This window comes from Palaemon carinicauda, chromosome 11 (assembly GCF_036898095.1).
Source record: "Palaemon carinicauda isolate YSFRI2023 chromosome 11, ASM3689809v2, whole genome shotgun sequence".
Lineage (NCBI taxonomy): Eukaryota > Metazoa > Arthropoda > Malacostraca > Decapoda > Palaemonidae > Palaemon > Palaemon carinicauda.
Window position 1 is genome coordinate 80,598,365 of NC_090735.1, and position 15,499 is coordinate 80,613,863.

Below are 15,499 nucleotides of genomic sequence, written 5' to 3' on the forward strand. Positions count from 1 at the left end.
CTATTTGGTGTATGTGTAGGCACAGGTAAAATAAAATGTAACACAGAGATAAGGATCCAGTGTAGTACTGTCTGGCCAGTCACAGTACCCAATAAATCACTAGCGGTAGTATTTCAACCTCTAGTGATTTATTGCAATAAAAATTGAAATACCATTACAATGTACGATTGTGTGTGAAACACGCTTGGTACATTATATTGCAAAAAAAAAAAAAAATACAAGAGAAAATGTATGTGTTAGAACAGCACAGATAGATGATGTACATATAACTGGATATGGCCAGTTTCTGGAGGATAAACGACAGGTGAAAAGGAGAACAAATATCATATGATGGGGGTGGGGGTAATAAATGGGAAAGAAGGTAGGTGCTGATATATGGAGAATAACTACATCCGAGATGATCGCAGAAGAAAGAGAAAACTGAGACAAAACGTTATACTAGTATTTATTAGAAGAGGAAATGGGGAAGAGGGATAAAAAGATGATGAAGGGTGAAGGAGGGGAACGGAGAGGATAGATGTGACGAAAGGGGCCAACGGGGTCGGCACAAATCTTGATGATTACAGTACATTGGCCTTTGATGTAGCATGGAGAGTTTCTCTTGACACACGGCTACTCCTCACGAATTATAATCAGCCCTATCTCTCTCTCTCTCTCTCTCTCTCTCTCTCTCTCTCTCTCTCTCTCTCTCTCTCTACGTTGGTCCAAACTAAACTTCAGGGGGAGAATTCTATATAGTTCAACATCATTCTCAAGCTGCATTCCTCCAATACTGGTTATAGTACAGCGAATTGGAAAAAATCCTGCACTTTGTGATAAAAGCATGACACTTTACATTCTAATACAATACACCAATACAAACCAATTTGGCTATAGCGCTGACCTGGATCTGTCCTGTGGTGTCGGTGGCAGCCATTTTTCAAAATGGCATCCATTCACAACAGTTTTATATATTATTATTATTATTATTATTATTATTATCATATTCCCCATATCTCTTGATATAACAGTCCAAGAGTGATGTATCTGGTATCTATTGGCAAGTTTTCGAGGTTATATAGTCAGAAAAACACACTTTGGCAAATCTACGATCAATATTTGATTTATTTAAATATGATGACAAAAATATTAAGCCGCCAAAAATTAAATATCAAGGTCATATCCAGCTGTGAATTACAGTATTTTGCAATACATCAGATTGAATAATAACAGCACTTTTTAAAAAGTTTGCTATAAAACAAAAATGTAATAAAATAAAATACAACATTCATATTATTATACACGGACAAAAATTTCAATTAAACAGGTCACAAAAATTCGACCAAACAGTAATGTATATTAGCGATCAGACTTTTCATATGTATTTATACCTATTAAAATACACAATGCCTGCTCTGCTTTGGCACATTATTGATAGTCTGTAACGAACATAGTAATTGCTTTGCCACTTTATTCATAACTTGCAACATAATACCTGTTTTGCACCTTATCTATGACTTACAACAAATCATCTTTATAGTTTCTAATACCCCTAATCAAAGCTTTAGCTCTTTTGAGATTAATCATGAAGAAAAAACTACTTTGTTCATTATTGTTCATTATTATAATCTGTGACGAACATGATCACAGCATTGGTTCCTTATTTGTAACATGTAACACAACTGTTTTCCGCCTTATTTAAGCTTCACCATTTTTGGGATTGATTATAAAAAAGAATACTTTGTTCATTATTAGGAAATACATAATAAAAAGTCCCCTTATTACATTCTAGATACTATCACAGACAGGAACCTCCATAATTGCTCAGAGCTATGCATGTGAGAAAGGCTTTTGCACTCTTGCAGTTGCCATGGCATCCTTTCAGGCAACCATACCACAATAACCCTTGGCACACTTTACTTGCTTCAGGAAGAGTGCTCCATACAACTTCCCAGGTCCTATTGTTAGCACGTGTGCATCCCCATCCTTCAAGCTGTGTAAGATTGATTTCTGCGCAGCGACTGACTCCAGCAAAGACCAGCCTGGTAAATAGCTCTACACTCATGCTGTACTAGGACACCGTTTGTTGGAAGTATGTTGCTCACATCTCTGCCTTTGCGTACAAATAACTCCAGTCTAGCATCATCAACATGACTTTTGATGCTTGTTTTGTCATAAATCAGAAATATGAACCTCTCGAGTGTATCCATGGCGTCATCCACCTGAGAAATCGATGGCTGTTCCAACAATGCACTAAATGTCCCTGTAACTTCTAGATATATTCCAATTTTCCATAGATGTTCTCATCCCTTTGCCCGCAAATTAGGACACTGTGTTGCATCCTGTTATAGAATGAAACATTGGCAGGGCTAGACTCTTCTCAAGGTCTAGTGCAGAGTAAAATTCATTCACTGGTATATGTCGAGAATGCCTGCCTGTTCCAAAAGCCTCCCCACAACTTGGAAAGGGATCCAGTCAACCGAGCAAAGACATACACTGCAAGAATAACTACGTTACTATCCACAGTTTGAATGCAAATATTGATGTACTGCATTGCTGCCTCAGCAACGTAAAGCATTATACAACTTCATGCGTTCAGGGACTAATTTCTGTGAATGATTTTGGCTGGTGAAATGCCACTCTGTCATGGAGAGTACTGAGACATGCTTGTTTGTGGCAATGGTAATGTACCTGTATTCCTGTTGCAGAACTGGAGACACAAGAAGGCCACTGAATGTAATGGGACCATCTACTTTTGGAACAGTACTGGATGATTTTCCTTAGGTCACTGGAGGAACTCGGGTGTAGGACACTGATAATCTTGGTAACATTTTTGTTGAGTTATTGATTGTTGGCTCAATATCTTCAGTATTTCAACTTCCATACTTTCACAAACGGCATCTTTGCTGGGGTTATCAGAGCGCTGAAATATGGAGATCCCAGTGGTATTGAACGAATTCTTAGTTGTTATTGTGCTGGTCTGATGATTGATGTTTTCAACTGCATATGTTTCTTCAATTGGGGTGGACAAACAACATCCAGCTGCTCATAACGTCTGAATAATGCTGTGCCAGCTTCTGTTGAGATCTTCAAGACCAGGTCATGTGACATTGACAATTTAAGCTCTAGCATTTTCTCCACAAGTTCCGTCCTGAGTGTTGGTCTTGTGACACTGACAATCCAAGCTCAAACATTTTCTTCACAAGTTCTCTTGAGTGTTTTTTTTTTTTTTTTTGTGTGCATCAGGATGCCACTACATACTGGAATAGGTGGATCATGTCAATTGCCATGGCATGACATTAATGTTTTTCTGATGTTTCATGCTATTGAACAAAATGAGTTGAGATATGCAAAAAAAAAAAAAAAAAAAAAAAAAAAAAAAAAAAAAAAAAAAAAAAAAAAAAAAGAAGAAGCCGGGTTTTGTGTTACTACTGACTGCTCAGGGATATTTGAACCATATATCAGCATTGTGACAAAAGTGGCCAAGGAATGGGGGATACCTTCAGACTCACAATTTGGTGAAAACAAGCCATTCAACTTAGTTTGTGAGTTCATCTTTTCATTTCGAATAATCCTTGCAGCACGAGATAGAGTTAAAGCATCATCATGAGCATCACTTTCCCATGCTTAACGTAAAGCAATACCAATATCCTCATTACTGATCAAGAGAATTTCAAGTACTTCTTTAAATGCCCTCAGTTCTGGAAAATTTGCCATTATACAATTTTTTAATATAGTCTAATATACATATGGACAGGACACACCCAGTTGTATAAGTCTATCACTGTACAGTTTCCTGAGATTACTTAACCTGAATACTGATGATGTATTTTGATCATGAATTTCAGTAATACTGTCATCAATGAAGGCGACAATCTCTGCAAAAGCACGTGCATAAAAGCTTTCTGTCTTTACATCTTCTGAGATGTTTGTTGAATCAGATGTTTTCTTTCTTTGTGCAGCATTATACAAAGCGACTAAGTATTGTGATATTTCACACACTGTTTTACTCCGTGGCCGACTCTGCCAATCATTGCTTCATTCAAATGCTCAGTTGGACTATTGGACTTTTTACAAAACAGACACACCAATATGAGGGTATTTTATTTTTTGGCTTCTTACTATCTGAGTCATCAGGATGTTTTCTTTTTATTGCTAACTGTAGTATACTCTTACAATAAAAGAGATGGCATGTTGTGTGGAACTCTGCATAGTGGCCATTGCCATCACTTTATATAGAAATGTCAAGGCTCTTGGCTAAGCATGCGTTATCATTGAATAGAGTTAGATCTTCTGCAAGGTTTACATACCAAGCACCCAATATGCTTTGCTTTAAACTAGCAAGACACCGTAACTTTTCAGGTTTCTTCTTGACATAAGACACACCTAGACCAGTCTGTCAGCACAACATGTGAAGAGGATTTAGTCTCTGTGTTGACTAGCTTCACTTTTAATGACATTTTATTCCGAAAATAAATATAAAGTACTATTGAAAAGAAATAAAAAGTACAGTTGAAATTCAGAGTTGGATGACATTCATATTTGATTTTTGGTGGGTTGAAATTTTGATCACCTTATCAAAACCAATAAAATATTGATTCTAGAGTTTTCAAAGTGTGTTATTATGACTCTCTAACCTAAAAAGCCTACTAATAGACACCAAAATCCTGACTCTATTTCTATTATATCAAGAGATATGGAGGAAATGGATGCAATACATCTCGATCGGACGTAATTTAGAAAAATGGCCGCAATATATAACACAGGCCAAATACACCTTGGCACTATAGTCAAATTTGCTTGCATTAGGGTATTGTATCAGCTTTAACCATGAAGTGCACGATTTTGGAAAATTATGGTCTGTATCTGCTCTACTATTACCCTTTTCCCACAATCTGCTCTTTGTTTGAGCATAGGTTCTGGTATGCTTGCTAGCTTAGAGTCCAAGCTTTATCTCTTTATCCCTCTTCATGTATCTCTTTGCTCTCATTCTCACATCTCCTATTCGCTTTCAACTCCGTCACTTCCTCAATTATTAACATACTCTTTTCTCTTATCCTTGGAGACAAGATTATTATTATTATTATTATTATTATTATTATTATTATTATTATTATTATTATTATTATTATTATTACTTGCTAAGCTACAATCCTATTTGAAAAAGCAGGATACTATAAGCCCAGGGGCTCCAACAGGGAAAAGAGCCCAGTGAGGAAAGGAAACAAGGAAAAATAAAATAGTAACAACATTAAAATAAATGTTTCCTATATAAACTATAAAAAACTCCAACAAAATAAAATAGAATAGTGTGCCCCAGTGTACCCTCAAACAAGAGAACACTAACCCAAGATAGTGGAAGACCATGGTACATAGGCTATGGCTCTACCCAAGACTAGAGAACAATAGTTTGATTTTATAGTCCCCTTCTCCTAGAAGAGCTGCTTACCACAGCTAAAGAGCCTCTGCTACCCTTACCAATTGGAAAGTAGCCATAGAACAATTACAGTACAGCAGTTAACCCCTTAGGTGAAGAAGAATTGTTTGGCAATATTGGTGTTGTCAGATGTATGAAGACAGATGAGAATAAGTAAAGAATAGGCCAGACTATTTGGTGTATGTGTAGGCAAAGGGAAAAGGAACCGTAACCAGAGAGAAGGATCCAATGTAATACTATCTGGCCAGTCAAAGGAGCCCATAACTCTCTAGTAATAGTATCTCAATGGGTGGCTGGTGCCCTGGCCAACCTACTAACCTACTCCATTCCTGAGGATGCTCACTAAACCTTTCATCCCAGCAACTTTTTGCTTTTGTCAGTATCCTCATCATCATCTTGAGACACTCCGTTTTCCCCTTCATATTCTTCACTCACAGATTTTATTCCTCTTGGACATTAATGTTTCTCGTCCCTAACAAACACAATACTACGTCCAGAGTCTCCTAATTAGTGTCCTCTAGTGATTATCTTCTGTAATTCTTTCCTTTACAATTCTGTCCAATTTATTTATTTATTTATTTTTTTTTTTTTTTTTTTTTTTTTGTCTAGAACTGTTGATGCTTGTTACCTTATTTACTGAAATAATCCTCATAGATAACAGCTTCACAGGGAAACTAACTTCCTTCTCTTATATTCATTTTGTGGATATTTACAACAACAGGAATCGGTGGTCAAAATTCAAAATATTCTCCATTATTCCTCTTTCCTAGTATTGATGAGGTTAAGACAATCTTTTATTCAGTTGATAGGTTACCGGACTCTCTTAAGAGAAAAATAAAAGAAAAAAGGATAATTGAATGCATCAAAACACAAAACCATGGCCAATATTACAAGATACTTGATAGGTTTGCTGAAGGTAGTCATCTATTCCCTAGTTTGCAATTTGGTTTTCGTAAAGGCCTTGGAGCATGTGATGTCCTTCTTACAATCTCCAATGCTGTACAGAAATCCCTTGATTGTGGTCAGGAAGTTCGTATGATTGGCCTTGATTTTAGTGCTGCCTTTGACCGTGTTAATCATGAGGCCCTTATTTTCAAACTCAAACAGTTGGGAGTAGGTGGGTCGTTTCTTAGAATTATTATTGATTTTTTAAGTGATAGATCTCAAAGAGTTGTTGTTGATGGGCACCATAGTGAGTATAAGAATGTGATATCCGGTGTTCCACAGGGTAGTGTTCTTGACCCATTACTTTTCATACTATATATGCATGACATGTGGTTTGGCCTAGAAAACAAGCTTGTTGCATATGCAGATGATGCTACTCTCTTTGCATCAATTCCATCCCCTGAATGTAGATCTGGGGTTGGTGAATCCTTTAATAGAGATTTGGCTAAAATTAGTGCGTGATGCAAATTATAGGGTATGAAGTTGAATCCTAACAAAACTCAAAGTATGATTGTAAGTAGGTCAAGGACGGTGGCTCCTCAACATTCGGATCTCAGTATTGATAATGTTTCTTTAAATTTGTATGACTCTTTTAAAATTTTAGGTGTGATTCTCAACAGCAAGTGTACTTTTGAGAAACACATTAGGACTGTGTCTTCTTCAATTGCACAAAGAATTGGCTTATTGAAAAAGTCTTTTAAGATTTTTGGTGATCAATTTATTCTGAAGAAGTGTTTCAATTCTTTCATTCTACCTTGTTTTAAGTATTGTCCTCCTGTCTGGTGTTCAGCTGCTGATTCTCATCTTAATTGGTTGGACAGAAACTTACGGTCTATTAAATTTCTTATTCCTGATCTAGATATTAATCTTTGGCACCGTCGTTCAATTAGTTCATTATGCATGTTGCATAAGATAACTCTGACCATCCTTTACATTCAGATCTCCCTGGACAATTCTATCCTGTTCGTAATACTAGACAGGCAGTTAATTCTAATAGCCAGGCTTTCTCCATCATGAGGCTCAATACTACACAGTATTCTAGAAGTTTTATTCCAGCTGTTACCAAGTTGTGGAATGATCTTCCTAATCATGTAGTTGAATCAGTAGAACTTCAAAAGTTCAAAGTTGGAGCAAATGTTTTTATGTTGACCAGGCTGACATGAGTCTTTTTATAGTTTATATGTGACATATCTGTTTTTGACGTTGTTAATAGTTTATATAGGACATACCTGTTTTGACGTTGTTACTGTTTTAGAATGATTTATTGTTAACTTGTTCTCATCATTTATTTATTTCCTTTCCTCACTGGGCTATTTTTCCCTATTGGAGCCCTTGGGCTTATAGCATCTTGCTTTTCCAACTAGGGTTGTAGCTTGGCTAGTAATAATAATAATAATAATAATAATAATAATAATAATAATAATAATAATAATAATAATAATATGAACTTCAGATACACAAGTGATCTCAAGTATAAGAGAAGTGCTTTTCATTTTGGGTGATATTGTAACATTATTACTATTTTCATATCCCTTCTATTTTCACAAATATAAAAATTTCAGTAGTAGATAAAATTCACACATATTCCAAATCTAAATAAACAATTTACCAGAGGCTATATTGCAGTGCACTGCAAATTTCATTTGCCCCCAAAATTTCCATTGTATCCAATATTTTCTCACTCATGAATTTAATAAGAACTGAAATTTACCGAGCATATGAATTCACAAATATGTACCTGGCATCTACATTTCTAAACATCTGAATTTTAAAACTATCTAAATCTCACAACTAAATTCAACAAGAGTTGCCACTTTAATTTCACAAGTATCAAAACAGCCATCTCTATTTCACAAACATTAAAACTACCACCTCAATTTCAAAGCCATTAAAATTGCCACCTCTATTTCACAAGCATCCAAAATGCCATCTCAATTTCACAAACATTAAAACTGCCACCTCAATCTTACAAACATTAATATTGGCACCTCAAATTTGTAGAAGCAAAAATGCCTTCTCAATTTCACAGGCATTAAAATTGTCACCTCAATTTCACAATCATAATAAAAGCAATCTCAATTTCACAAACATTGAATTTGCCCCATCAGGTTCACAATCCTTAAAACTGTCATTTCAAAGTCACGAACATTAAAATTGCCACCTAAATTTCACAATCATTAAAATGGCTACCTCACATTCACAATCACAAAAAATGTGATCTAAATTGCACAAAAATCAAAATGACCACTTCAATTTCACAAATGTTAAAACTGCCATCTCAATTTCTCAAACATTAAAACTGCCACCTCAGGTTCACAAGCATCACACAAGGCATTTCAATTTAAAAAACATTAAAACTATCCCCTGAACTTCACAAAGATTAAAACTGACCCCTCAATATTACAAACATTAAAATTGCCAACTCAGGTTCCCCAGCATTAAAAATACAATCTGAATTTCACAAATATTACAACTGCCACCTCAATTTCATATATATTAAAACTACAACCTCAAATTCACAAACATTAAAATTGTCACCTCAGCTTTACTAACATCAAAAATACTATCTCAATTTTACAAACATTAAAACTGATAACTCAATTTCCCAATAATAAAAAATACCATCTAAACTTCTCAAACATTAAAAGTGTCCCCTCAATACCAATTGTCACCTAATGTTCACAAGTATAAAAATACAATCTCAATTTCATAAACATTAAAACTGCCACCTCAATTTTATGAATATTAAAACTGCCATCTCAATTTCCCAAGCATTGATATTGCCACCTCAGCTTTACAAGCATAAAAGATTCCATCTCAATTTCACAAAGATTAAAATTGCAACCTCGATGTCCCGCGCATCAAAAATGCCATCCCACTTTCACAAACATAAAAACTGCAACCTCACTTTCACAAACATTAAAATTGCTACCTCAACTTCACAAGATTAGAAAATACTACCTCAATTACACAAACATATGAACTGCCATCGCAATTTCACAAACATTGAAATTGCCACCTCAGGTTCAAAAGCATGAAAAATACCATCTCAATTTCACATACATTAAAACTGCCACCTCAATATCACATTCAATAAAATTATCACCCCTGGTTTACAAGCATGAAGAATACCATCCCAATTTTACAAACATTAAAACTGCCAATTAAATTTCACAAGCATAGACAATACACCACAATTTCACAAACATTACAACTGCCACATCAGTTTTAGAACCATTAAAATTGTCACCTAGCGCTCATAAGTATGAAAAATCCCATATCAATTTCACAAACATTAAAATAGCTACCTCAATTTCACAAAGATAAAAACTGGCCACTAAGATTCAAAAGCATAAAAATGTACTATGTCAATTGCACGAAAAATAAAATTCCCACCTCATTTTCACAATCATAAAAAAATGCCATCTCAGTTTCACAATTAATAAAATTCCCACCTCAACTTCCCAATCATTAAAATTGCCACCTCAGTCTCACATGCATAAGAAATCAATAGCAATTTCACAAATATCGAAATTGCCACCTCAATTTCAAAAACATTAAAACTGGCTCCTCTGATTCACAAGCATCACGAATGCAATCTCAATTTCACAACATTAAAACTCCCACCTCAATTTTACAATCATCAAAAATGGCATCTCAATTTCACAATCATCAAAAATGGCTTCTCAATTTCACAAGCAATAAAACTGTCACCTCAATTCCACAGACATTAAAATTACCAAGTAAATTTGAGAAACATTAAAAATGCTACCTCAGGTTCAGAAGCATAAAAAATCTCACCTCAATTTCACAAACTTAAAATTGCCAGCTCAGGTTTAAAAGCATCAAAAATGAATTTCAATTTCACAAAGAAATAAAACTGCCACCTAAATTTCACAAATATCAAAATTGTTACATCAATTTTGCGAGAATCAAAAAAATTAAAAAAAAAAAAGAAAAAGAAAAGAAAAAAATAAAATAAAATTACCACCTTCAATTCAAAAGCAAGAAAATTGTGAAACTCAATTTCACGAAAATTGAAATTGCTATCTCAATTTCGTAATTAGCAAAATGCCCTCTCAATTTCACAATTATCAAAATGGTCTCTGAATTTCACAAACATTATCATTGGCTATGTCTATGTCTATGTCTGACGGTTTATCAAGTATCCCTGCTTTCGCTATTATGCATTCAGACGGGATTTTCAAATCACTTATATTATAGTTAAAAATTTAAAAGTCTATGTAATATAAAGAGGGTTAATTGCAGTTGTCTCAGTGTTATAGCTGAGTGAAAATAAATGGATTTTCAATAGCTTTTTGAAGTCAAAGATATTTTAAGCACACTTAACTGATGCCGGAAGTTGATTATACAATCTTTAAAAGTTCTCGTACCAAGAGTGGTCGTTGCACGAGGCTCATCAAGTCTGAAATCATCACGGGAAAAGCGTGTATGAACACCAGGCCCTTCTACGTATCTTTACAGGCAACCTTTAAGAAACAATGGCTCGCCCGTGTTAATAGCTTGATATGTTAAGACGCAAAGTTTAAAAACAATCCTTGCTTTGACTGGTAACCAGTGTAATTTAATTAAGGTTGGAGTAATATGTTCTCGCGGGGATATACCCACAATTAGCCTAGCAGCTCTATTCAAAATCATTTGAAGTTTCTTAAGAAGATAATTAGGTGAATTGTAATACAATGAGTTACAATAGTCTACTCTACTAACTACCAAACTATTAATTAGTAACGTAGTGGCATCTTCATTAAGATATTTTCTAATGGATGCAATATTCCTCAGAAGATAATTTGCGGTCCTAACCACATTGTTAATATGTTCATCAAATGTCAAAGAACCATCAATTACTACCACAAGATCTCTGACTTTATCAGTTAACAAAATATTTTCTTTATTGATGGAGATGCTATTAACGTTATCAAACCTTCTTAAGTTATATTTAGTGCCAATTAGAATACATTCAGTTTTATTTTCCTTTAGTTTCAGCTTTTTCTTTTGCATCCATTTCAATACATCTGCCATAAGTCTATCAATAACAGCTTGATCTTCAATAATGTCATCCACTTTTAAATAGAACTGGGTCTCATCAGCAAAAAATTTACATTGGACGCCATGTTATTCAAATATCCAAGACAACTCGATTGTATAAATACTAAAAAGAACCAGGCCAAGTACGCTTCCTTGTGAAACACCCGTGGTGAGCTTTCTACTTTCAGAATATCTATCTTTAACCTTCACCTTGAAAGATCTATTCGATAAATAGTTATTAAACCATTTAAGAGCATCCCCATCGATCCCAATAGCAGTCATATCCTCTATTAACATTTCATGAACCACTGTGTCGAAAGCAGCGCTAAGATCTAGGAGAATGAGCAAGCTACATCTACCGTCATCAGAGAAACCTAACAAATCATTTATTACAGCACAAAGAGCTGCTTCAGTAGAATGGAATTTCCGATAAGCCGACTGATCTTCTGGAATAGCTCCAATTACTTTCAAGTGCTGACTGAGTTGATCTAAAACGTAAGTCTCGATCATTTTTGACAAAAAAGACAAGTTAGAAATTGGTCAGTAAGATTTCAATTCTTGATGATCAAAGGATCCTTTAAGAGATGGTTTAATGATAGCAACTTTTTCAGAGGACGGGACTAAGCTCTTAGTAATACTCAAGTAGACTATTCAAAGCTGCAATTGCAATAACCTATCTATGTTCGGGGCGTCGATGACCTCATTTATTGGCAAAGGATCGTTACTGCAATAAGAGCGGCCAGAACTAATAAACATGGTTTTGTAAGCATCGAGTGAAATTGGCCTAAACTGCAAGAACTTTGAGAAAGGAAAATCAGAAAAGTAAGGATAGGGGCAAGAAACATCAGTTGTGAAGTTAAAAAGTAAACAAGCAACCTTTGACTCAAAGAATTCAGCAAATTCATTTGCCAATTCAAGCTCAGACCTCCCGTCTGGTAAAACATGCCTCTTAGTTTTCCCTAAAAGTTCATCGAACACAGAATACCAGAATACAGCCTTTTGATATTGGACCTAACCTCAGTTACTTTTTCATTATAATATGTCTTCTTTACATTTCTTAATAAACTATTTACCTCATTCCTAGCTTCCACATATAACATTCGATTTCTCTTTGTTTTATGCTTATGCCAACGTGACTCTGCCAACCTCCGTCTTTTCCTAGCTTCCCTAATTGCAGCATTGAACCATGGGGAGCTCTCTTTTATGACAATATCCTTCTCTACCAACAGGGCACATTTTATCATATTCTTTGGAAAATACAGAAAAATACAAAGCAACAAGACAGACCACACATTCACCTACAGAAACATTTCTGCTACTATTCAAGTCAGTACATCCACAGGGTTCATTATATTTTTCTTCAATAACAGTAACACCCAATATCTATTAGCACAGTAGAGTCTAATAACCGTTTGTTCCTAAATGTTATTTTAGTCCTAAGTTTACTTGGTAATAAGACTGAAATATAAAACATAATAAGCCTGTGGTAAAAAGAGATAGAAAAATCTGGCTCCACTATCAAATTCATAAAGTAATTATCACCCGTAAAACAAAACACAGCATCTAAAATATGATCTGACCTAGAGGTAAATACATTCACCTTATTAACAAAATTCATATTGTTCATTATATCAATAAACTTCTTAACATTTGTATCTCTATAATCCTCCAACCAAATATTAAAATCTCCACATATATATACATTACATTTTTCATTTTCAAAACAATCCAAGAATACAGAAAAGTCTTCTAAAAACGTAGCCTTACTTAGCTGAGGAGGACAATATACTACTAAAAATAAAAACTGTACATTATAGGCATTAAACTCCAAGGCTAAATACTCAAAACTCACAAATGCTCCAACAACCCTAATTCTAGCGTATGTAAATGTTTTGGATAAAACAATACCAACCACACCTCCCTGACCAAAATTATATGGTGTGTGAAAAAGTTTATGAGTGTCTGGCAATAGTTCATTAATTTTCAAATTATCAGTAGCACTTAGCCATGTTTCTGTTATAGCGAACACATCTATTCCTTGTTCACAGATTAATTCTCTTAATTCTGTTGTCTTGTTGCGTACTGACTGCGCATTCAGTAAGGCACATTTTATTTTTCTATTACTGGAATCCATGATCAGTCTGTTGGGCAATTCGCTTCCTCTCAGCAACATTCGATGGACAATTCCAGTCAAAAACAGCATGTACATTATCGGAGAGGTTCATTCGCGCACAATGATGACATTTTAAACTTTCAGACTGACAATGCCTTGTCTCATGATCAGTTCCGTTACAACGTCCACATATCCGAGATCCATTAGAAGCCTTAACTCTACATTTGGACTCAAAATGATCATATCCTTGACATTAGTTACATATAACATGATAACTATCCCATACCTTATGTCGACCAAAGTTGGTGAAAAGTATATCTCCATTTTCGTATATCCTGTGTCTAATGATAGGTGTACATTTAAAAGTATAATTATACGATTTACCGTCTTTAGCTTCTCTAGTTGATACTAGTTTCATATCATCTGGACTTACAATAATACCTTGAAATATATTATTCCTCTTCAAAATCGCAGGCAGGACGTCATCCATCTGTTCTTGATTACTAACATTGGCAACAGTGATTTTAGGCGACATCTTCTGAAGTACAGTTGAACATAATTCATGGTCATCAACTGTCTGATCTAGAGTTCGTTTAGCATTTTCTCTTGTTTTCTTGTCTGGAAAGTCAACGACCAGTGAACCTTTTTTCGTAGGCTTTACATTACTAATTTGAATATTCCCAAGGACTTTTGTTAATACACCTTTATTCTCTTCCATTGTGGTAGCTTCATTCTCATCTTCATCAGCAATCAAAATAGAATTTCTCTCTTTCACCACGTCAGAATAACTTGGTTTCAAATCCTTTACAGGTAGCTCACCAGTAACCCCAAGCCTAAGAGATTGATTTTCTGTCTTCAGTTCAATTATTTGTTTTTCCAATGAAGCAAACATATCTCTTGCCATTAATTCTAACGTTTCCATATTTCGGCCAAGCTCATTCAAGGTAACTGTCACCGAAAAATTTGGCTCACACCTCAATTTCAAAAACATTAATATTGCCACCACAAATTCAAAATCTTAACAAAAGCCATCTCAACATCACAAAATTAAAACGGCTACCTCAAACATTATAATTGCCCTCTAAATTCCACAAGCATCAAAAATTACATTTACATTTCACAAACATTGAAATTGCCACAACAATTTCTCAAACATTATAATTCCTACCTCAATTTCAAAAGCGTGAAAAATACCATCTCACTTTCACAAACATTAAAACGCCACCTTACTTTCACAAATATTGAAATTGCAGCCTCAACTTACAGATATAAAAAGTGTCACCTCAATTTCACAAACATTGAAACTTCCCCCTCGATTTCATAAAAATTAATATTGGCACCTCAATTTCATGAACATTAAATCTTCAACCTCAATTTCACAAGAATCTGAAATTCCACCTCCATTCCACAAAAATTGATATGCCACCTAAATTTCACAAACATTAAAATTGCCCCATCAGGTTCACAAGCATCAAATACAATGTCAATTTCACAAACATTAAAATTGATACCTTAATTTCATAAGCATCAAAATTGCCATCTCAATGTCAAAAACTATTAAACTGCCACCTTAATTTCACAAACTTAAAATTATCATTTCAATTCCAGACACATTAATATGGCCACCTCAATTAACAAACATTGAATTTTCCACCTCAAATTCACAAACATGAAACATGCCCCTCAATTTCCAAAACATCACAAACTGCCACCCCAATTTCACAAACACTACAATTGTCACTTCAGGTTCACAAGCATAAAAACACAATCTTTATTTCACAAATATTAAAATTTCTATCTCAATTTGACAAGCAATAAAATTGCCACTTAAGGTTCACAGAAGTAAAAAAAATGCCAACTCAATTTCGGAATCATTAAAACAGCAACTTAAATTTCGAAAGCATGAAAAATACCACCTCAATTTTACAAACAATAAAACTGCCACCTCTATTTCCTAATCGTTTAAATTGCCCCCTAAG

General features: G+C 34.7%; 1 protein-coding gene across 1 annotated transcript; it reads right to left on the reverse strand.

The window, feature by feature from the left end:
- Nucleotides 1-2,764: 2,764 nt before the first annotated feature.
- LOC137649347 (uncharacterized) lies at nt 2,765-11,917 on the reverse strand. The gene is made up of 2 exons (XM_068382328.1): nt 11,618-11,917; nt 2,765-2,902 (listed from the first exon to the last, which is right to left on the reverse strand). Exons 1-2 carry the CDS (start codon nt 11,915-11,917, stop codon nt 2,765-2,767), a joined length of 438 nt encoding a protein of 145 aa, XP_068238429.1.
- Nucleotides 11,918-15,499: the final 3,582 nt, after the last annotated feature.

What these genes read in the sequence shown, in the direction of transcription:
- LOC137649347 (XM_068382328.1), bottom strand. Translation starts at nt 11,917, where the DNA reads ATGATCGAGACTTACGTTTTAGATCAACTCAGTCAGCACTTGAAAGTA. An exon ending in TATCGAATAGATCTTTCAAG is followed by an intron (nt 2,903 to 11,617) that starts GTGAAGGTTAAA and finishes TCCATATTTCAG; the next exon opens with CGCTCTGATAACCCCAGCAA.